General features: G+C 43.6%; 1 protein-coding gene across 2 annotated transcripts in view; it reads left to right on the top strand.

Annotated features, from left to right (window-relative positions):
* Positions 1–23,280, top strand: part of tbck (TBC1 domain containing kinase) — a 218,442-nt gene that overhangs the window by 146,760 nt on the left and 48,402 nt on the right. For both annotated transcript variants that reach the window (XM_078209219.1, XM_078209229.1), the window contains exon 24: positions 8,079–8,254. In XM_078209219.1, the coding sequence (XP_078065345.1) occupies positions 8,079–8,254 (176 nt within the window). The remainder of the gene's footprint in view (positions 1–8,078; positions 8,255–23,280) is intronic.

Here is a 23,280-nt window from a genome sequence, read left to right as displayed (position 1 = left end):
CGCCCCTTGCCAGAGTGCATTTCAGATGGCTGTGCCCCAGAGTTGCAGCGCTTAATATCAGTCGAGACACACTTGAACGAAAGCAAGGTTTGTGGCACAAAGTTAAAACCAATTACACTGCTGGCCCTCCTGTAACTATAGAATCTAACTTCATGGGAGCTTTCAACTTTAGACAGTTTGGCACCAAGTGAAATGTCACATCACTCCTACTCTTCGAAATATGGCTTTTTGGGATTAAATTCCATCCTCTCAGTGCCTTGTTTGTAATTAACATGGTCGATGCATTTTGGTGAAAATACTTAATATGTGCTGTTATGATGTTGCCTTAGAAAATAATACTGATCAGGTTGCATGCAGTTTTTTTCGAAAAGGGATTATATCTCTGGTTCATGTTGAAATCAGAAAACTCGTCTTCGACAGAGTGTGTTATATTTTCCGTCAGCGCTCTGGTTGCAGCTCAGAGTGACGCTCTGGGTCTCACGCACTGTTGCTTTGATCTATTTTGGTGTGCAGGCAGGCGAGTAATCTACAGTTAGATTGTTGGCTGGTCACATTGAAAGCCATGTTTTAGGCAGATGTGGAGTTTTTTTTTGTTCTCCGCTTTCACTACAGGTAGAGAGTTTATTTGAATCATGTGTACCCGTTTGTACACGAGACACTTCAAAACCCTTGACAGTCTTGACGGGAAGCAGAGCTCGGGAGATGTTACTGGTGTTAACTTTGGAGCTGTGCAGGAAACCGCATCTTTTAACTGCTGCATTATGCCGTTAAATGTACCAGAATGAATTAACCAGACCGTATATCATTTAGCACTTATCAAGTGTTTCATATTAGGACAAAAGGGAGTCTCATTGCCCTCACTGGGGTGCATATGGCTCGATGTCTCGTTAAAACACCAGCATGTGTCGGATACTTTTCACAATTATCTTGTTAAGCAGGCATCCTTATGGTTTTGAGAAGTCTTCAGGAATTTCAGTCCCCAGGACTTGTCAAAAGAGCTACTCCAGCCTGTTCTGCAACAGGTGCTGCAAGTTTGTCCGAAATGGCCACTTCTTCATAACGTTCCCATTCTTCAAGACACATTTCTGCCCCACGTTTTACCAAGTATTCCAAAATCAGAATTTTTGATACGTTTTGATTTGGAACTCGATTCAGATTCTACAAGCTTATTTTTAAATGTTTACTGCACATTACGGCCTTCAGCCTCTGTGGTGACAGTAACAGATGTGAGCAATAAATCTCTTTTCTCATGAATATAAAGGAGCCTTTATATCAAAGATAGTATCTTAGTCATGGTACAAATAGATTTTTTTCATTTAGAATCCTTGCAGTGCAGAAGGAGGCCATTCGACCCATCGAGTCTGCACCAACCACAATCCCACCCAGCCTCTATCCCAGCAACCCCATGCATTTGCCCTAGTTAGCACCCGTGACACTAAGGGACAATTGAGCATGGCCAATCCACCTAATCTGCACATCTTTGGACTGCGGAAGGAAACCGGAGCACCCGGAGGAAACTCACGCAGACACGAGGAGAATGTGAAAACTCCACACAGACAGTGACCCAAACCGGGAATCGAACACGGGTCCCTGGCACTGAGAGGCAGCAGTGCTAACTGCTGTGCTACCGTGCCGTCTGGCGGTTGTTGTTTTTAACCCCAGTCCAAGTAAACCCAATAGTTGAGCCTTCAGAAACCCAACATAGAACATAGAACATAGAACATTACAGCGCAGTACAGGCCCTTCGGCCCTCGATGTTGCGCCGACCAGTGGTACCAATCTAAAGCCCCTCTAATCTACACTATTCCAATATCATCCATATGTTTATCCAATAACCATTTGAATGCTCTTAATGTCGACGAGTCCACGACTGCTGCAAGCAGGGCATTCCACGCCCTTACTACTCTCTGAGTAAAGAACCTACCTCTAACATCTGTCCTATATCTCTCACCCCTCAATTTAAAGCTATGTCCCCTCATGCTAGACAACACCATCCGAGGAAAAAGGCTCTCACTATCCACCCTATCTAATCCTCTGATCATCTTGTATGCCTCTATTAAGTCACCTCTTAACCTTCTTCTCTCTAACGAAAACAACCTCAAGCCCCTCAGCCTTTCCTCATACGATTTTCCCACCATACCAGGCAACATCCTGGTAAATCTCCTCTGCACCCTTTCCAACACTTCCACATCTTTCCTATAATACGACGACCAGAACTGTACGCAATACTCCAAATGCGGCCGCACAAGAGTTTTGTACAGTTGCAGCATGACCTCCTGGCTCCGAAACTCAATCCCTCTACCAATAAAAGCTAACACACCGTACGCCTTCTTAACAACCCTATCAACCTGGGTGCCAACTTTCAGGGAGCTATGCACATGGACACCCAGATCCCTCTGTTCATCCACGCTACCAAGTATCTTACCATTAGCCCAGTACTCTGTATTCCTGTTACTCCTTCCAAAGTGAATCACCTCACACTTTTCCGCATTAAACTCCATTTGCCACCTCTCAGCCCAGCTCTGCAGCTTATCTATGTCCCTCTGTAACCTGCCACTTCCCTCCGCACTGTCTACAACTCTACCGACTTTCGTGTCACCTGCAAATTTACTAATCCATCCTTCCACGCCCTCGTCCAGGTCATTAATAAAAATGACAAACAGCAGTGGCCCCAAAACAGATCCTTGCGGTACACCACTAGTAACTGAACTCCAGGATGAATATTTCCCATCGACCACCACCCTCTGTTTTCTTACAGCTAGCCAATTCCTGATCCAAACCACTAAATCACCCTCAATCCCATGTGTCCGTATTTTCTGCAAAAGCTTACCATGGGGAACCTTATCAAATGCTTTGCTGAAATCCATATACACCACATCAACCGCTTTACCCTCATCCACCTCTTTGGTCACCTTCTCAAAGAACTCAATAAGGTTTGTGAGGCACGAACATCTACATGACTTTTCACTGTAAGGTACCCATTAGCCGGTGGGCTAATTAGCTCATTAACATGGTACGACTTATGGAATAGATTTGTTTAATTGGAAGCCTAACCACAATGATATTCCCTTCAGTTAATGAGTGATGTGCTGGATGAGCTCCTATTTGGTGATACTTTTTTAATTCGGTATTTTTTTTAAAAAGTGCCCAATGTTGAGGCTAATTCTGCCTCTTTCCGCATAATGTATTTCAGGTAGACCGCTATCAGTATTTTGGATCAGTTTTCCTCAACCACCCATGAACTGCTAGATGATAGCGAATTGTCTATCAAATTTGGATCTGTAATGCTATCTAATTTGGATCTTGTCATGTACTCTGTATTGTGCCAGGGCTTAAGAAAGCAATTAGCATTCTGTACAAAAATGTTTCCTTTCCCATCTCTCCTCTGGTTTGCTTTGCCAGTTATTGTTAAATCTGGTTAGCGACCTCTCTGCAACTGGAAACTTGCTTCCACTGAGTTTCTCTGGTCCCATGCGGGCTAATGGGCAGCAGAGCTCTGCCTCCAGACCAGGTCCATTGTGATTTATTTTGCAGCAGCCCAGGTGGTGTCCCACTCTTGAAGATCCTCCTTAAACCTTCCACGAGATCTGGACTGTGAAGGCTGGTCACGGATGACTGAAGGCGAGGAGTAATCGTTGAGCTGCCAAAATAGAGGGAACCCCAGCAACTGCAACATCTGGAGGAGCACACGCTGCCGTCAGTACCTGGCAAGCTCTATGGCATAGTGCTCCTCAACAGACTGAAAGCAGAAATAGGCAGCACCCTTTGTGAAGAAATGGCAGGTTTCCAGGGTGGCAGACCATGCAAAGAGCAGATCCACACACTCAGGAACATCATAGAGTAGAACTTGGAGTATCAGCGGTCGATTCAAGAAGGGTTTTGATAGCTTCCATCGGCGTCACTCTGGTACATCACAAGACATCTGAAAAGCCTTAGACAGCGTCTCCAGCTGCAGTGTCAACACCAGCCCGGGCACCACAGACTTATTCAACAACATCACAGGAATATAACAAGGCTGCATACTCTCTCCATTTCTTTTCCTCTTGGTTATTGGTTTCATCATGAGGAAGGTGATAGTGGGTACAGACTGGTATCACATGGCAACACCACCAGTAGTTGGACCTGGATTTCACAGACAACATCGACTTGCTAGCCGAAGAATTGGGCATGATCCAACACATGACCAGCTTTGAAAGTAGCCATGCCAAGGTTCGTCTATGCATCATTCACAAGAAGACCAAAACATTGACAACTGGACAGCAGCGCATCCCTCCCATCATCATCGGATAGCAGAATATAGAGGATGTCAACCACTTCCCCGACCTAGGAAGCAACATCTCTAGGGAGGGTGATGTGGATAGAGATCAGCGCCCGCACAAAAATCAGCAAAGCAGCATTAGACTTCCAGCAGCTCCACACAGTCTGGACATCCAGTATCATCAAGGTGGCCATGAAGCTGCATCACTACATATCCATAGTAAATCTGACCACAATCTATGCCAGAGTGACGTGGAACAGAACACCAAAGGTGTCTCTCAATTTCAACATCTTACACTCGCATCGTCTATGTAAGATCCTGGGTTTCACATGGTGAGATAAGGTCACCAATAAAAAGTGCTACAGAGAACTGAACAGAAATGCCTTGCGGGGACAACATGACAGAGAGGGGACTGGGACTAACCGGGCATATATTTTGCTTCCCTTATGCACACATTGCCACAGTCGCAGTAGCAGAGACAATGGCAGATGGAAAAAGATGGGACCCGCCAAATAAGACCCAGCAAGGCACAACTGGAAACTATTTCCTCTTCATTTACTCCTAAAACCTTTCTATGATTTTGAAAACTTCCATTAAATCGCCACTTAATCTTCACAACTCTAAGAATAACAATCCCAACCTCTCCATATAAACTGAAGGTTCTCCTATCTAGTACCATTCCAGTACATCTTGTCTGTACTCTCTCAAAAGGCCTTAACATCCTTCCTAAAGTGTGGAGCCCAGAATTGACTACCATACTCAGCTGGCACCTGATTAGTATATTCTATCTCGTCTCCCACATAATCTGTTTGCCGCCTCCTTGCTGTCATTATCAACTTTTGTTTTGTTTCAAAACATTAACATTTCTACCAGTTTGGCAGAAGAAAAATGAGATTCCAGATACCAATGGGCATAGAAGATAGGAGCAGGAGGAGGCCATTTGGCCCTTCGAGTCTGCTCCTTCATTCATCACGATCGTGGCTGATCGACAAAGGTATCATCGAAGTTTACTTGTGATTGGTTTTAGTTGCACATCTGCAATCAGCAGCATCAGTGCATGCAAGGTCAAGAAAGAATAAACTTGCATTTATGTAGCATCTTGGTGACATTTGGATGCCCAAACTACTTGAATGGACAATGAAGCATTTCTTGAGGAGGTGTAATGTTGGAAACATGGCGGCCATTTGCACTTAGCAAAGTCCCACAGCTAGCAATGGGAAGTAATGTCATTGTATGATGTTGCTGAGGGATTAATGTTGGCCAAGTCACAAGGGAGAATTTCCTCCTCTTATGTGAATATTGCCACAGGACCGTTTATGCCCATCCGAGAGATTTTACCTTCCGGTCCAGAAGATGGTGCTTCTGCGCTGTGCTGAAATGTCAGCATCGATAATGTGCTCAAGCCGCTGGAGTGGGCCTTGAACCCACAAGCTTCGGAATCAAAGACAAGAGTGTTGACCCTTTGAGCCAGGAGTGACATCTGTCCTTTTTCGAGATTGGCTCAGATTTGGCTGGAGCAGGGTGTCTCACGACGAGACGTGTTAATACATTTTGGTCAAGCACGCTTTTGGTTTGAAAAACTTTTGTCGGCAAAGCAGTTTGAAATGCTGGCTGATACCAGTACAGCAAGGGCGACAGGGCATCCGAGATCTTGGTGAATCATACAGCACAGAAGGAGGCCATTCGTGCCATCAGGCTTGTGCTGGCTATGTGACGGAGCAGTCCAATTCATCTCACTCCCTTGCACTTTCCCCAACAGCCCTCCAATTATTTTCCTTTTTCATGAATAAAATTATTTTTAATTGAAGCGACTCAGCTTATCCGGCAGCATCTGAGGCGTGTCTGTTCTTCAGTGGGTAGCTCAGGGCTCTGCTTTGTCTGGTGATGCCCAAGTGAGTCCACTGGGGCTGACTGCCTGCAGGTAAAGGGGAGAAGAATATGTGCAGGTTTGTCTTTAAGTTGTAGAACTGATTGCGTTAGAGTCATTGAATCCCTGCAGTGCAGAAGGAGGCCATTCAGTCCATCGAACCTGCACCAACAAGAATCCCACCCAAGCCCTATCCCCGCAACCTCTCATATTTAGCCTGCTAATCCCCCTAACACTTGGGGGCAATTTAGCTTGGCCAATCCACCTAACCCGCACATCTTTTGACTGAGAGGAAATCAGAGCACCCAGAAGAAACCCATGCAGACACGCGGGGATCGTGCAAAATCCTCTCAGACGGTGACCCAAGGCCAGAATTGAACCCGCGTCCGGCACTATGGGGCAACAGTGCTAACCACTGTGCCACCGTACCAATGTTTTGAATATTGGACGTTGTTTGATGTCGAGTAGAAGACAGAAACTCAGTTTTGAATTCTGAGAACACAGCCGGTTATATGTCCTGGCAATGTGCACTGCACCGTGGTAGGGCTCAGGATTGCATATGTGACTTCTCCACGCTCAGAGCTCCTAACCAGTCGAGAACCACAAAGTGCCTTAAATCAGAGATGGAAACCCAGTGGAGAGGGTTTGTTTATTAACTGCATCCACCATTTGCAATCGCAGTACATCATAGGGATTTTGGAACCAGTTCCAATTGCTGTTGACCCCATCGTGAGCACGTCACTCGAGGAGGATTGGAGAGAAGGAATAATTGGATGTATGGGGGAAGGAATGGAAAGGAAAATAAGTTCTCTCTTACAAGCAAAAAGACATAATAGGATGACTCGGGCAAAGAACTTTTGTTATGTTCAAACGCACAGTAAATAATCAGAGTTGAGCTCGATAGCAAGGAAATACAAATCCCGACCAAATGCTTTGCTGGTGTTGAACATGTACTCACCTTTCACAGCTAAAGCAGCATGAAATGTCAACGCAGGATTAAAACAAAATCAGTGACATTTTCTTGGCATTAATACCTTTAACCTTTCTTTGAAGAGTTTATACTGAGTCCTGTGAACCGCCTGGAAATCTTGGGAAGTTCACTACCCTTTTGTGCACAGCAGCTCGAGTGAACGAATGAAAGTACAATCATCCCACACTTGCACTTGGTAATCAAGATTAGAGTGCAGAAAAACTGCAGCCGAGCTAACGTTAATATTGCGACTGAGATATACAAGCGCTGAATGTAAAGAACATTCTTTTATGTGTGTGCATTTCTTTCAAAGCTATTTTGAGAAAATAGCTTTTTGTGGCTTGAACGGTGGTTAGCACTGCTGCCTCACAGTGCCAGTGACCGAGGTCCAATTCCGGCCTTGGGTAACTGTGTGGAGTTTGCACGTTCTCCCCGTGTCTGCGTGTGTTTCCTCCTGGTTCTCTGGTTTCCTCCCACAGTCCAAAGATGTGCTGGTTAGGAGGATTGGCCATGCTAAATTGCCCCTTAGTGTCGGGGTAAATTAGCAGGGTACATATGTGGGGTTACGGAGATAAGTCCTGGGTGGGATTGTTGTCAGTGCAGGCTTGATGAACCGAATGATGACCACCTGCAATGTAGTGATTCTAGGATTCTAAATATCTTTGCTGAAACCAATTCTAATTCTCTGTTTTTTCTTAAAGTATTAGGTAAAAGTAGGGACATAATTCTTGGCTTGAAAATGGAGACCGAATTTGGTTGGCATGTTTTAGTCTTCTATCTCTGTCTTCTATTCCACGTTTCACTTAAATCAGCACTTGGTCTATACTATCCATAAGCCTGTCATAATGTGTATTCTATTGAAGGATGGTGAGAGTAACTGGAAAAAAATCAAAACAATGATGGAACAGAATGAAATAGTTTGTTGACTATGTGTCGTTAATGTTTGTATCCGTTGATTTCTAATAGTTGTCCCTTTTCTTTAGTCTCGCGAATCTATTAGATTAAATGAACTGAAGACCGAAGTGTCACCACGGATTTCTGCAGAGGATCTAATTGATCTTTGTGAACTCTCGGGACCCACAAGCTCCAAGATGCCCACCAAAAAGACAAAGTCAGGGAAGCCAAAATTGCTTCTGGTGGATATTCGCAGCAGTGAGGAGTATCCTTTCATGACGCATAACATGGTCCTTTCCCACTTATTTTAGGCTTGCTCATCATTGGAGCGGAGATCTGAAAAAAGGAAGAAAGCAACCTTGTGAGTTTATTGTACCTTTCTTGCCCTTGAGTTATTCTAAAACATTTCACAACTAATTACTTTTGTCGTGCATTCACTGTTGATACGGAGACAAATACACCAACCAATTTTGTAGACGGGCAAAGTCCTGCAGAGGACACTGAGATTTAGGATGAGTTAGCTTATCTTTGCTGGGTTTAATTGAGGCGTAAATCTGGTTCAGATGTCTGCCGATTCACTTTGAATAAGGCTGTGGGCTCCTCTGCATCTACCTGAATGGGTGGGCAGGGTCACCTCACCCAAAAGACTGCACCGTCAACAATACAGCCCTCCTTCAGAACTCCACTGAAATGTCGGCCTAAATTATATATTCAGGACCTGCAGTGTGGCTTGAACCCTTAACCTGCTGAATCAGTGGATAACTCTGAAGCTATCCTCATGGAGGGTAGAACATCAATGCTGAAGAATCATGGAATCCCTACAGTGCAGAAGGAGGCCGTTTGGCCCATTGAGTCTGCACTGACCACAATCTCACACAGGACCTATCCCCGTAACCTCACATATTTAGCCTGCTAATCCCCCTGACACTAAGGGGCAATTTATCATGGCCAATCCACCTAACCTGCACATCTTTGGACTGTGGGAGGAAACCGGAGGAAACCTACGCAGACACAGGGAGAACATGCAGACTCCTCACAGACAGTGATCCAAGCCGGGAATCGAACCAGGGTGCTGTGAGGCAGCAGTGCTAACCACTCCCACTGTGCCAGCGTGCCGCGGTAGAATGGAATATTTCCGTCAATTTGTACCCAGTACTCCTGCCGTGGGTACGGTTTGGATTAAATTGAGTAAAATCGTGGACACACACAGTGCAGGAGCAAAATATTACCAACTCCATCTAATTCTGTTTCTACCAATCTTGTGATTGCCTGATGCAACAATAGTTGTTGATCAATCGTGGAAATCGATATCTGTCAGTAAGTCTACAATTCACCCAGACATGATGATAACCCCAGTGGTGGAGGGCTTTGTGAGCCTTGAGTCTAAGGTCACCTTTTCCTTCCAAGCATGCTGCACTTCCCATATGTCATGTCAAGTTATTGCAAATACTCTTTCACTAAATGTTATTTCGGAAATCTAATTTATTCAATGAATCAATATACTTTTGTTTCCACCATCACCTTGGGAAACCTGCTTCATAGATAAAATACTTGCCCACTGAAATAGCGTCTTGCTGATTAGTCTTGAATTTGCTCCTTCAACTCTGCTCGAAAGATGTGTTAATCTGCATTCAACATCTCCCCCAAAGTTCCCCTTGTGCTAAAATGTTGTTTCAGATCCAGCCCCAGTCTTGAACTAGATCTCTGCTCATCTGTAAATACGTCCTCATTATGTGCAGTATTCTGGAATGACATTAAACCAAAACTTATAAATGCCTGCAAAGCAAATTGGATTGAAGTGAAGATGCATTCCAGCTGTCGTTTCATTCATGTGGAAAATATTCTCTCATATCTATTATCTGTTGTATGTTCCTGCAATTGGTCTACAGCCACCATACAAAATGATTACAGAGAAAAATGTTTTTGACCTATCATCCATCGTCTGTCCATCTACACTGACCGTGAATCCCTACACTTGGGGCGTCCAATTGTCTTTTAAATTATTTCCAAGGTTTTGCCTCCAGTATTGTATTTGCAATGTTGATTAATCTTTGTGCAAAAGCCTTGATTGCATCCCTCAACTTCCCTTTTATAAGTATTAACCTGATTCCTGCCCTCGCAAGTCATTTAAAAGTAATTCTCTGAATTTGCTTTTTCCACACTATTTACGATGGAGATCATCTCTCGTGCTTCCTTCCAAGACTGAAGAGCCCAAGTTTCTCCAATCCTTTTTCTCAACAGAAACCTCTGAGATCATGTGTAGGAAGGATGTCCTTGCTGTAGAGGGAGTACAGCAAAGGTTTACCAGGCTGATTGCAGGGATGGCAGGTCTGCCATATGAGGAGAGACTAAGTCGGTTAGGATTGTATTCGCTGGAGTTTAGACGAGTGAGAGAGGATCTCATAGAAACTTATAAAATTCTAACAGGGTAGATTCAGAAAAAATGTTCCCAATGGTGGGGGAGTCCAGAACTAGGGGTCATAGTTTTAGGATAAAGGGTAAACCTTTTAGAACTGAGATGAGGAGAAATTTCTTCACCCAGAGAGTAGTGAATGTGTGAATTCAGTACCACAGAATGTAGTTGAGGCCAAAATGTTATCTGATTTCAAGACGAAATTAGATATAGCTCTTGGGGCTAAAGGAATCAAGGGATATGGGGTGGGGGGGGAAGGAGGGGGATCAGGATGTTGAATTTGATGACCAGCCATGATCGAAATGAATGGTGGAATAGGCTCAAAGGGCCAAATGGCCTACTCCTGATTCTAGTTTCTATGTAGGATACTGTTATTGGGAAAACATATATCTTAAAACTCTGCTGTCTAAAATAGTTTTTACTCTTTCAAATACCCTTCAAAAGACATTAATTTAACTCAAAATTATGATATTTTATTTGGTTAATAAATTAATTTTGAAAATTGATCTTTCTATTGCAGTGTCTGATCTAGATCAGATCCCGTATATGGTTTCTCGTACAGAAAGGCAATTGCTTAGAGACTAGAGGAGATGAGTTGCAGAATACAGTTGGTTTGCTTCGAGTTAGAGACTTGAACAAAGCTGATTTTACAGGTGTTAGGCAATTGAATGGAAGGATATGGGAATTGCAAAGTTAAATTGCAGCTCCAATAGTTTCATAACTAAACTATTAGTTAATCATAGAATCCCTACAGTACAGGAGGCCATTCAGCCCATTGAACCTGTACCAGCCATATCCCACCCAGTCCCTATTCCCATAACTCCACACATTTATCCTGCTAATACCTCGGACACTAGGGTCAATTTAACCTAGCCAATCAACCTAACCCACACATCTTTGGGACTGTGGGAAGAAACTGAATCACCTGGAGGAAACCCACGCAGACACGGGGAGAATGTACAAACTCCACACAGACATCGAACCGGGGTCCCTGGCGCTGTGAGGCAGTAGTGCTAACCACTGTGCCATCCATAATAGTTTAGCACACTGTACCTCAACTCCACACTTGAAAATTCATTTTTAACAAGTATCTATCAGTATGTTTGCATTATGCAACATCCTATAGTCTTTAAAAGTAAGGTTGCTGGAGTATTATTGATGATTTCTTTTTTGCAGTCCTTAGATTTCACACGAAAGAAGAAAGTTTGGACATTAATCGCTGTTAACAGCAAAAATAATTAGCATTTGTATAGAATCCTTAATATTGACAAACATCCCAATGTGCTTGACTGACATCATTATAAAATCGATTCCAAAGCTCAGAAGGCAATAGTAAGAAAAGTGACAAAAAGCTTGAATAAGGACGCAGTACGTTCTTGCTGAGCACTGTTAATTGGTTTCCAGAAAACACAACATTTGCCAAAGAACACTATGCAAACCATAACTTCCCACTGATGCAATGTTATAAATGGAGGTTACATTCCTGGGGGGGAAGACCTTAGGAGTACACATTTCCATACAAACATTCACGTTAACATTATGAAGTTAAGAAAACATGCAAAACATCAACAATAAACTTAATCCATTGTATCAAAACTAAGAAAACATAAAGTTTGGGTACTTGCCAAGGTGTGAAGACTTGTCTCCCTTCGGGGAGTAGAGGATGGTGGTGGAAATGGGTTTTACTGGAGCTCGGAAGGTCTTTTGAAGGTCTATTAAATTTTTTTTAGGACAATGAGTAAGACTCTTCGCAGCATCTTTTGAAGTCTTCCTTGTAGTAGGCCTTTTAAAGAAATTTTCCAATGCCAGCTGCTGCACTTTAGTTTTCTTCTTTCCTCTGTAAAGCCCCCCTCCTCACAGTTGACTGCATTGTTAAGGCTTCTGTTCACTCTTGAACTCTCACTGTATCAGGATCATCTTCTGGCCTTTGTCTCTTTTAGCATTTTGAAGGCATCACCAAATGGTTTTGAGCTCAATGTCTTGGTTGGCTGTTGTTCTTGCCCATCATTTTCCCCAGTCCTCGACAGCCAGCTGTTGTTCCATTTCTTTCAGGTCCTCAGTAGATAATATCCCTGCATGGGAGACAACATCCTCAGTGATTAGCTCATTCGGTCTCATTTCCACGCCATTTTCTACAATAATCTTTCCGATTTTCCCAATCGGTTTTATGTAGTCTTTGGCACCAACTTCCTCCATGCACCCTTCATATTGGATGAGGTAAACTCATTCCGTGCCAAAGAGATGTTATCAATGGCCTTAACTATGTTAGAATTCTTCCAAAGTTCCTTTGGGTAAAAGCATCATCACCTTCAGTTTTCCTGATGTCCAGTCCAAAGATTCTACCCATAGTAATCATAGAATAGAAAAGAATCATAGAATCCCTACAGTGCAAAAGAGACCATGCCGCCCATCGGGTCTGCACCAATTCTCTGAGAGAGCATCTTACACAGGCCCTATACCCGTAACCCCATGTATTTACCCTGCTAATCCCCCTAACCTACTCATCTTGAGACACCAAGGAGCAATGTAGCATGGCCAATCCACCTAACTTGCACATCTTTAGACTGTGGGAGGAAACTGGAGCACCCGGAGAAAACTCACGCAGACACAGGGAGAACGTGCAAGCTTTACACTGACAGTCAGTCACCCAAGGCTGGAATTGAACCCGGGTCCCTGGTGCTGTGAGGCATCAGTGCTAACTGTGCCACCGTGCTGCCCCATAATAAGGCCTTAATAGGCTTTGAAGGTTATAACCAACTGTTGATCAATAAGCTGAAAATGGAGGTGGTGTGAGGTGGTAGGAAGATCCCTTTAACATTGTCACGAAGGTCATCAAGAACCGTAGGATGACCAGAAGCACTGTCCAGGAGGAGCAGTGCTCTTTTGATGAGATTATTTGCTGGACATAATCCTTAACAGCGAGACAAAAGTAGGATGCAAACCGATTCTCAAAAACTGCTTGGGCCACTCATGCCTTCTTATTTTCCCTCCACACAACCCTTCATTCCCCTGGGTGTTTGGGAATAGTCCACAATTCAGAATCACTTGCTGCTTTTCCACCAAATAGCACAGAAATAACAAGGAATAGACCATACAGGCCATCTAACCGTCTGCACCATTCAATATGGTCATGGCTTCAACACTTTTTCACACTCTCCATAATCCCCGAGGGACCAAAGATCTGTCTGTCCCTGACTGAAATATATTCAGTGATGCAGCATCCACAACTCTCTGAAGTTGCAAATTCCATTTGAGTGAAGTGATTTTTCCCTCATCTCAGTCCTAAAGGATCAGCCTCTTATCCATAGACCGTGCCCCTGTGTTTTCAAATCTACAACTGGGAGAAAGGATCTCTCGGTGTCTACCCTTCAGAACCTTGCATGTTTCAATGAGATTGCCTTTCATTCTGCTAAACTCGAGAGAATATAGAGCAATGTCAGTAGTACAGCAATGTTAGACAATCCTTTGCTGCTTTAAAGCCTAACGCACTCTTTTCTACTCTGAAATGTATGTCCTGGAAGGTATTCTTTTCCAGCATAAACAAGTCTCATCGACGTTAAACACTTGTTGAGTATTGTATCTACCCTCCTCAGTGATTTCTGTGAATATTTTAATGAGGGATATGGCTGCTTTCTCATCAGCATTGGCAGCTTCCCCACTCTCAACAATGTTATGCAAGTCAGCATTTTTAAAATATATATCTTCTAAACCCCTCACAGTTAGCATTAAATGGCTTGAATTTTCACCAGTCTTTCTTAAGATCGCCATACAGGGGAGGCGATGGCCTAGTGGTATTATCGCTAGACTATTAATCCAGAAACTCAGCTAATGATCTGGGGACCCGGGTTCAAATCCCGCCACGGCAGCTTGTGGAATTTGAATTCAATAAAAGAAATCTGGAGTTAAGAATCTATTGATGACCATGAAACCATTGTCAATTGTTAGAAAAACCCATCTGGTTCACTAATGTCCTTTAGGGAAGGAAATCTGCCATCCTTATCCAGTCTGGCCTACATGTGACTCCAGAGCCACAGCAATGTGGTTGACTCTCGACTGCGTCCAAGGGCAACTAGAGATGGGCAATAAATGCTGGCCAGCCAGCGACACCCATGTCCCACGAATGAATTTAAAAAAAGAATAAAAGCCAAGACTTTTCTTGAATAAGTATTAAACTAAGAAATAAAAGCAGAAAAACTCAGCAGGTCTGGCAGCATCTGTGGAGAGAGAGACAGAGTTAACGTTTCGAGTCCAATATGCTACCCACCTCACCCGAAGCCCAGCTCTCTCTGGCTGAATGTGGGAGTTATGCAGGAATGTCCATGTGTACGGGTTCAGATGTAAAAACAACGTGAAATTGCAGCAATGCAAATGTAGGGTATGAATTGTAAAGTGACCATACATATCAATGTGTGGAATTTTCCAAATATTTGGCAAAAAATTAGCATTTGGGTGACGGAGGGGTGCTGTTTTGCACCATCACTCTGGTAGGGCCTGATAGTCTGCAAGTCCGTCTCCACAGAGATCATGGAGCCATTTTAAAGGGCGCTCCGAGCTCAAAGTCAAAGTAGAGGCCCCTCTCCATCCCGTTATCGCCTTCATCGGTTTTCAGTGTCAGCGCCCACTCCACCGCCACCCCTCCACCTAATGAGGTTCCCAGCAGATACTGGCCCTGCCCCTGGCAGTGGCAGTTGACACTGCCAGGTTGGCACTATCAGCCATGTCCCTCACGGCCCAGGGGCTATACTCACTTCTGTCCCTGGCGTGGTCATCATGACTCCTTTCCGTTTTTGACTGGGGGGGTGGGTGGGGCAGCTGATGAGCCCGGAAGCAGTGGCATTAAGCCATTTAAGAATATTAAAGAGTATTTAAATTCATAGCAATCGCCCCTTCTGGACATGAACCTGATTATATCGCCACCAGAGGGCGGGGAAGATCTCAAACTGAGATCTTGCCACCGCGAACCCCATTATGCGAGATTTATCAGCCATAACGGGATTTGGGCCCACAATGAAAGGACCCATTTAATCGCGGCCAACGTTGTGTGGGACAGCGTTAAGCAAGGACTTCCGGTATGGGTTTTAAGGAGGGTCTTGGAGGAGGAGAGTGAGGTGGAAAGTTTTCACTGAAGAAATCACAAAGCGGAGGCCTAAGCGGCTGATATAGAAGGATTTCTGATGGACCAAAGAGTATAGGGCAAGACAATTGTAGCTCTGGAGGAGGTTAGAGGCACAGAGAAGATTCAGGCCATGAATAGATTTAAAAACATGGATCGGAATTTTTAATATGAGATATTGGGGGCGAAAGTGATGAGCAAACATGATTTGGTGCAGAGGGTGATATGGAATTTTGGATGTGCGATTGGAGGATAGAAGACCAGCCAGGAGTGCATTGGAATCATTCAATCTGAGGATGGCAAGACTGGGAATCGATATAGCAGTTACACAACATCAGGGCATTCTCAAAGCACTTTACAACCAATGAAGCATTTTTGAAGTGCAGTTATTTGTGACGTAGGAAACGTTAATGTTATAATCTCAGGGATTTAGCAGCACAAGTGTTGAGACGGATGGAGGTAGAAATAGGTGGTCTGAATGATTGAGAATTTATGGCTTCAGCTGGGGATAAGATTATGAACTGTCTCGTTCAGTTGAAGTGCAGTTAATGTTGCTGTGTGAGCAAACACACCAACTAGTTTGCACATAGCACCCCAAATCCAACAATGTGATGAATGACTAGTTCATCTTGGCCAATATTTATACCTCGAACAAAAGAGCCTTCTTGTTCATCTTCAAATATTGCAATCAGGGCCTCGAGTTAATGTCTCTTCTGAACGACAGCTCCTCTGATGGTGCAACACTCTTTCCCCATATCTCTAATATACCACCCTAGATTATGTGCTCAGTTTCTAGAGTGGTTGATCTCGTGACTGATGCTGTTGAAAGTGCTAACGCTTACGATTTTAGACACTTGCCGTGCCAATATTAATACACATTTCTGTGATAGCATCAGAATCACATGCTTATACTCTCTTATTTGCATTCCTGACCCATGAAATGCAGCAGAGAAAGAGATTTTTCTCCTTTTCCAATGTTTGTATTGTTTTTTCAACCCCCCCCCCCCCCCAGTGAAGGAACATTGTACTAAAATGGGAATGAAGTTTATATAATATTATACCTTAGTGGAATGAGCTAGTAGATTCATTTCCTGAGAATAGACCAAGTCTGTGCAAAAATGCATTGGTAGATGTTGAATTTACACATGCATTTATTTGTATCCATTTGACCAGAAATAAATTGACAAAGAACAGGTAAGTGCGATGTGGATGTCAGAAACATTTGTACCTTAAGAGAGATTGTGAATTTAAGGGCTAAGTGTGTGCATATGTAGCTACGAGCATCTGAATCAGCGTTTATCATTGGTTTTGAAATTTGAATTGTATCGTTTTTGGAATCCTGACAGAAAATATTTTTGAAGCAGCCACACTTTTAAATGTCCACATGGGTGCACTAAATCATTTAGGACTTTTTACAGTGCCTTCAGCAACTGAAATGTATTTTTTATTTTTACGTTTTATGTGACGCTTTGAGGTTTGCCATAAGACGAGCAAGCTGATTTAGAAAGTCAGAGCTTGACGTTTTAATCGAATAAATCGGCTTCTTCAACTTCTGTTCTGTTTGAGCTCACACTAGGGAGAAGCTTTCTGATTTGATTTATTGTTGATTTATTTCACATGTACTGAGATACAGTGAGAAGTATTGTGTCTTGCGCGCTACACAGACAAAACATACCGTTCATACAGTACGTAGGGGAGAAGGAAAGGGGAAGGTGCAGAATGTACTGTTACAGTCATAGCCAGGTTGTAGAGAAAGATCTGCTTAATATAAGGTAGGTCCATTCAACAATCTGGCAGTAGGAAAGAAGCTGTTTTTGAGTCAGTTGGTATGTGATCTCAGTACCTTTCTCCTGATGGAAGAAAGTATGTCTGGGGTGCGTGGGATCCTTGATTATGCTCACTGCTTTTCCAAGGCAGCGAGAAGTGTAGATAGAGTCACTGGATGGGAGGCTGGTTTCTGTGATGGATTGGGCTACATTCACAACCCTTTGTAGTTTCTTGCGGCCTTGCTCAGAGTAGGATCCATACCAAGCTGTGATACATCCGGAAAGGATGCTTTCTATGGTGCATCTGTAAACGTTGGTGAGAATCATCGCAGACATGCTGAATTTCCTTAGCCTCCTGAGAAAATAGAGGCATTGATGGGCTTTCTTAACTATAACGTTGGCATGGACAGGTCCTCAGTGATCTGGAATCTAGAAACTGAAGCTGTCAACCATTTCCACTTCATCCCCATTGATGCAGACAGGGACATGTCCTCCACTACACTTCCTGAAGTTTTGTTATTTAATACCCTAGGCCAGTAAATGCTAAGCGCTGTCGTATTTTTCAGGAACACAGTGACTGCACTGAACGGTTTCAAATGCCACATTTGGTCCGTGTCTAGATATCTTTCTGTTCAGTGAATTTTCAGGACAGAAAGATTTACATTTATTTGACACTTTCATGACCTCCAGGTGTAACACAGCTGATGAGGTTGTTTTGAAGTGTCATCGCTGTTGCAATGGAGGGGCACAACAAGGATCCACGTTTTAATCGAATAAATCGGCTTCTTCAACTTCTGTTCCGTTTGAGCTCACACTAGGGAGAAGCTTTTTGATTGATTTACTTCACACCTACTGAGATACAATGAGAAGTATTGTTTCTTGCGCGCTGTACAGACAAAACATACCGTTCATAGAGTACATAGGGGAGAAGGAAAGGGGAAGGTGCAGAATGTCATGTTACAATCATAGCCAGGGTGTAGAGAATGGCCAGGTAATCCATTTAATAAGGAATAAAGGTTGGCCAAGGTACAGGAAAAGCTGCCTATGTTCCAGCAGGTTTAACAACTCATCCAAAAAGCAGTGCATCAGACAGTGTGGCACCTTCTCAGTAGTGCACTTTGTCACTGTAGACGTTAGATTCAAGTTCTGGAGATGGGCATTTGAACCCATGACTTTATGACTCAGAGGTGGCAGTGTTGCCACTGAGGCAAGGCTGTGAGCCTGATTGCCCAGCTCTTTGTCGAGTGCTCCGCACCTGCCTTGTGCGGAGTCTGAGGAAACTTGCCCTTAACTCACTACCTGAATGTTTTCTGGAGTGTTTCTGTATCTCGGTTTAAGTTTGACATCGAACTCCAGTTTCTGTAGTCAGTTTCTCGAGTGTTGAGAAATGGGCTGGATGAGACCTCCTTGTAAGCACTGACAGGCATCTTCTGGGATCAAATAGGTAAATTACATCTGTTAGCTTAACACTTCAGCAAACAATCTCATCCAAACCTTGCTACCAGCTGTCTTTACTAAACGCTGCTCCTACTAGTTTAGAGGTCTGTGAACACTTATATTACAGACGTGCAGAAAAAGTTCTGAATGCGTACTATCCACTGTATTTTGTTGACTTGAATTAAGGGCAACATTTTAGAAGTGAGAGCCTGTACTCTATTTGAAGTCACTAAAATAAGAGTCTAGATTTAAAATACTGATGGTATGGTACAGCACTAGCTGTTGCAAGTATGAAGACATGACTAATGCAGTAAATATGACCTATATATAGCAGCCAATATTCACCATGCCAAAATAAAAGTTTGAGACAGTGTAAGCTAGCTGGCTTTATCCACTTTTTCATGTTGCAGCCTGCACGCCAGCTGTAAAGCGAGTGTAGAACCGTTAGATCGCAGAACAGTACAGATGGGAACCATTTTGTCACTCTGAAACAATTGCCCAATTAGCCCCATTTCCCTATAACACTGCAATTTTCCCCTTTCACATATATATCCATTTCTTTTTTGAACATGATTGAATCTCCTTCCATCACCCTTTCAGGCAGTGCGTTTCAGATCATCACCATTCACCGTGTTTTTTTAAAAAAAATCTTGTTGTGCATTGTCCAGGATTGTATGTCTGGCCCCTCCGTTAAAATCTTGCTTGGATAATTCTGTGACCCAATTAAGTTAATTGGCTGCCACCTATGAATGCACCTTTTCAGATCAGACAGTACAACTAGTTTTGTTTTACACGCTGTAAATTGAGAACTTAAATCTCAGCTTATGGGGTTTTCTCGTTGCTAATCTGCCTCCTTCGTTAAAAGAGGTTTAGTTGAATCATAATTAAAACTGATTAATATAACCTAGATGAGAGTCTCCAATGGCCAGCCAGTGCACACCAATATGAGGCAAATTGCATCATGCTATAGTCAGTGCAAGTCATCTGCATCAGGTGAAGACAGGTATGAGGACAGGTTACATAAACTTGGCCTTGAGTTCATAGAATCAAAGAATCCCTACAGTGCAGAAGGAGGTCATTCGGCCCATCGAGTCTGCACCGACCATGATCCCCATAACCCTACTTATTTACCCTACTGACCACCTGACACTAGGGTCAATTTAGCATGGCCAATCAACTTAATCTGCACATCTTTGGACTGTGGGAGGAAACCGGACCACCCGGAGGAAACCCATGCAGACACAGGGAGAATGTGCAGACTCCCACACAGACAGTGACCCAAACCGGGAATCGAACCCGGATCCCTGGAACTGTGAGGCAGCAGTGCTAACCACTGTGCCACCGTGCCGTCCCCTTTAGAAGGTTTAAAAGGTTGGGGAAGTGATCAAATTTTGTCATCGACTTCAGGAAGCATCGTGGAGAACATGCCCCTATCTACATTAATGGGGACGAAGTAGAAATGGTCGAAAGCTTCAAGTTTCCAGATCACCAACAACTTGTCCTGGTCCCCCCATGCCGACACTACAGTTAAGAAAGCCCCACCAACGCCTCTACTTTCTCAGAAGACGAAGCATATTTGGCATGCCAGCTACGACTCTCAACAACTTTTACAGATGCTTCAAATTGAATTGTCTTAAATGATGAAATGATTTTATAGAGTGGATATAGAGAAAGTATCCCCTGCGGAACAAGACAGAATCTTAAAATTGGAGATAGAAACAGGAAATGCTCAGCAGGTCAGGCAGCATCTGTGGAGAGCGAAACTGAGGTTAATAGATGGCCTTTCATCTTCACATTAAAGTCAGGCCGTTCACGAGTGAAATCACGAAGCACTTTTTCTGTGCAAAGGTTAGTGGATATGGAATTCTCTCTCCCAAAAGACTGCAAATTCTGGAACAATTAAGCTTTCAAGTCGGGTGACGCACCTTCTGGAAATTAATTAAGGGACACTTTGGCAAGTGAGGGTGCTGGAAAGCCCTTGCAAGTGAGAGGGTGGGGTGGAGCCGGGAGGAGAGTACAGATTGCACGCTGATGTGTAATTCAGAGTGTGATGAATTCACTGCCACCTTCATCAATTGGATTGTTCGTAGCTCTTCCCTCCGCCCACTCGCAGGACATCCCAGACAAACGTGCCAGGCCCGACACATGCGCAAAAACAACATCTCCAGCAATAGAAGAAATCCAGGACAAGATGCATCCTAGGAAGCGCTGATGCCGAATTATGGGATGGTCCCAGAAACTCCAGGGTGGTTGGTCACCCTACTTTCACAGCTTGAGCTGGCAGAATTTGTGTTAGCTCAGAGAATTGAGGGATGAGGATAAGAAAAGGGCGGTGCAGTGGTTAGCACTGCTGCCTCACAGCGCCCGGGACCCGGGTTCCATTCCCAGCTTGGATTACTGTCTGTGTGGAGTCTGCACATTCTCCCCGTGTCTGCATGGGTTTCCTCCGGATGCTGCGGTTTACTCCCACAGTCCAAAGATTAGGTTGATTGGCCATGCTAAATTGTCCCTTAGTGTCAGGGGGACTAGCTAGGGTAAATACTTGGGGTTATGGGGATAGGGCCTGGGTGGGATTGTGGTCGGTGCAGACTCGATGGGTCAAATGGCCTCTTGCACTGTAGGGATTCAATGAAATGGAGTTGAGGTACAGATCAACCATGATCTTATCAAATTACACAACTGGCTTGAAAGAAAGAGTGACTTATATTTCTATATAGTGCCTTTCATGGAATCAAGATGCAAGTGATTTATAACTAATGAATTATTTTAAGAGTAGCAACTGCAGTAATATAGGAGATGTAGCAGCCAGTTTGTACAGCGCGAGGCCGCACAAAGAGAAATATGTTAATGACCAGCTCATCTGTTTTTTATGACGTGGTTGAGGGATACATTTTGTTTAGAACACTAATGTCCTTTCGGAAGGAAATCTGCCATCCTTACCTGGTCTGGCCTACATGTGACTCCAGAGCCACAGCAATGTGGTTGACTCTTAACTGCCCTCTGAATTGGTCGAGCAAACCACTTAGTTCGAGAAATTAGGAATGGGAACAAATGCGGGCCCAGCCAGTGATGCCCAGATTGAATAAATGAATCGAATTTTAAAAAACAAGAATAATTCCGCTACCCTCCTTTGAAATGGTGCCATGGTATCTTTAACATTCATCTGAAAGGGCAGAATTCCTTTGTAAATCTATTAAATTTCTAACAGGGACTCAGATTTTGTTTTAAGTTTATTTATTTGTCACAAGTAAGGCTTACAATTAACACTCCAATGAAGTTACTGTAAAATTCCCCTAGTCGCAGCACTCTGGCACCTGTTCGGGCCAATGCACCTAACCAGCACATCTTTCAGACTCTGGGAGGAAACCAGAGCACCCGGAGGAAACCCACGCAGACGGGGAGAACGTGCAAACTACACAGACAGTGACCCGAGCCGGAAAGGAATTGAACCTGGGTCCCTGGCACTGTGATGCAGCAGTGCTAACTACTGTGCCACCGTGCCGCTCCAGATTAGTCATAAATGCTAAATACAATGTCAGTAAAAATACTGGCTTGCTATTTGATGAGTGGTTTTAGATACTAGGATTATCTTTTCTTGTTGGAATACAAAATTAAGAGAAGGTTGCATCAGTTGAAATAGAGATGAGGGCTAACTTTGCTAGTGACAACATCCGCATCCCAAGAATGGATTTTTTAAAAGCCTGCCAGTACTTTATCTATCCCAGTAACCTGTGGTATGCAGCATAAAGAGTGTTGACTTGACATGCCTTCTTACACCATCTTCCTATACCCAACAGAAGTGTATTTGACCTCTGCATTTTTTTATTTTGAGGCATTTTTTGGTACTCTGTGCATCTGCGTCTTTGGACCAGCTTTGGTGCACTGGTTTGCTGACCCATGCACTAGCTGTGAAATTTAAGTACCCTCATCCGAGTGAAGTTCAGGGTGAAAAAAAAGTACCCCTTCCAGTGAAGCGTTGGACTCGCATTGTTTTTCCTAACAAGTTCACGAAGAATTTAACAAAGGTCCAGATACCCACATATGGTTATTTTTGCAGCAGTGATTTAATGAGGTCAGATTCTTCTGAAGTGTCTGCAAACAATAGTCTAGCCAAAGCAGCATACCATGTGCACTTTGAAAAGGGAAGAGAGATCACATCACGTTACCCAAAGTCCCTGTTTATTATTTCGAAATGCAGGCTAGGTAAACACAGTCTGGATCCAAGATTTCATCATACCACTCCCACTATTTTGATGTCTGTGTTCGGTTTTGGTCATTTTTGTCATGCATTATGAGGATTTAAGCGTTACCAGAAATTATGAATTGTTTTTATACTACAATGAGTGCCAGCTGTAAACACTCCCAGCAGTGCCTTGTTTCCTATTAAAATTGCCTCTTCCTGAGGTCTTGCACCACCCTCTTTTAAGTGACACTCTATCCTCACACACACACACACACACACACCATAGAATCATAGCATTGAATCATTGCATCCCTATAGTGCAGAAGAAGGCCATTCAGCCCATCATGCCTGCACTGACAACAGCACCCAGGCCCTATAC

Source organism: Mustelus asterias, chromosome 1, assembly GCF_964213995.1.
Source record: "Mustelus asterias chromosome 1, sMusAst1.hap1.1, whole genome shotgun sequence".
NCBI classification, from domain to species: domain Eukaryota; kingdom Metazoa; phylum Chordata; class Chondrichthyes; order Carcharhiniformes; family Triakidae; genus Mustelus; species Mustelus asterias.
This window is presented reverse-complemented; position numbering and strand designations above follow the sequence as displayed.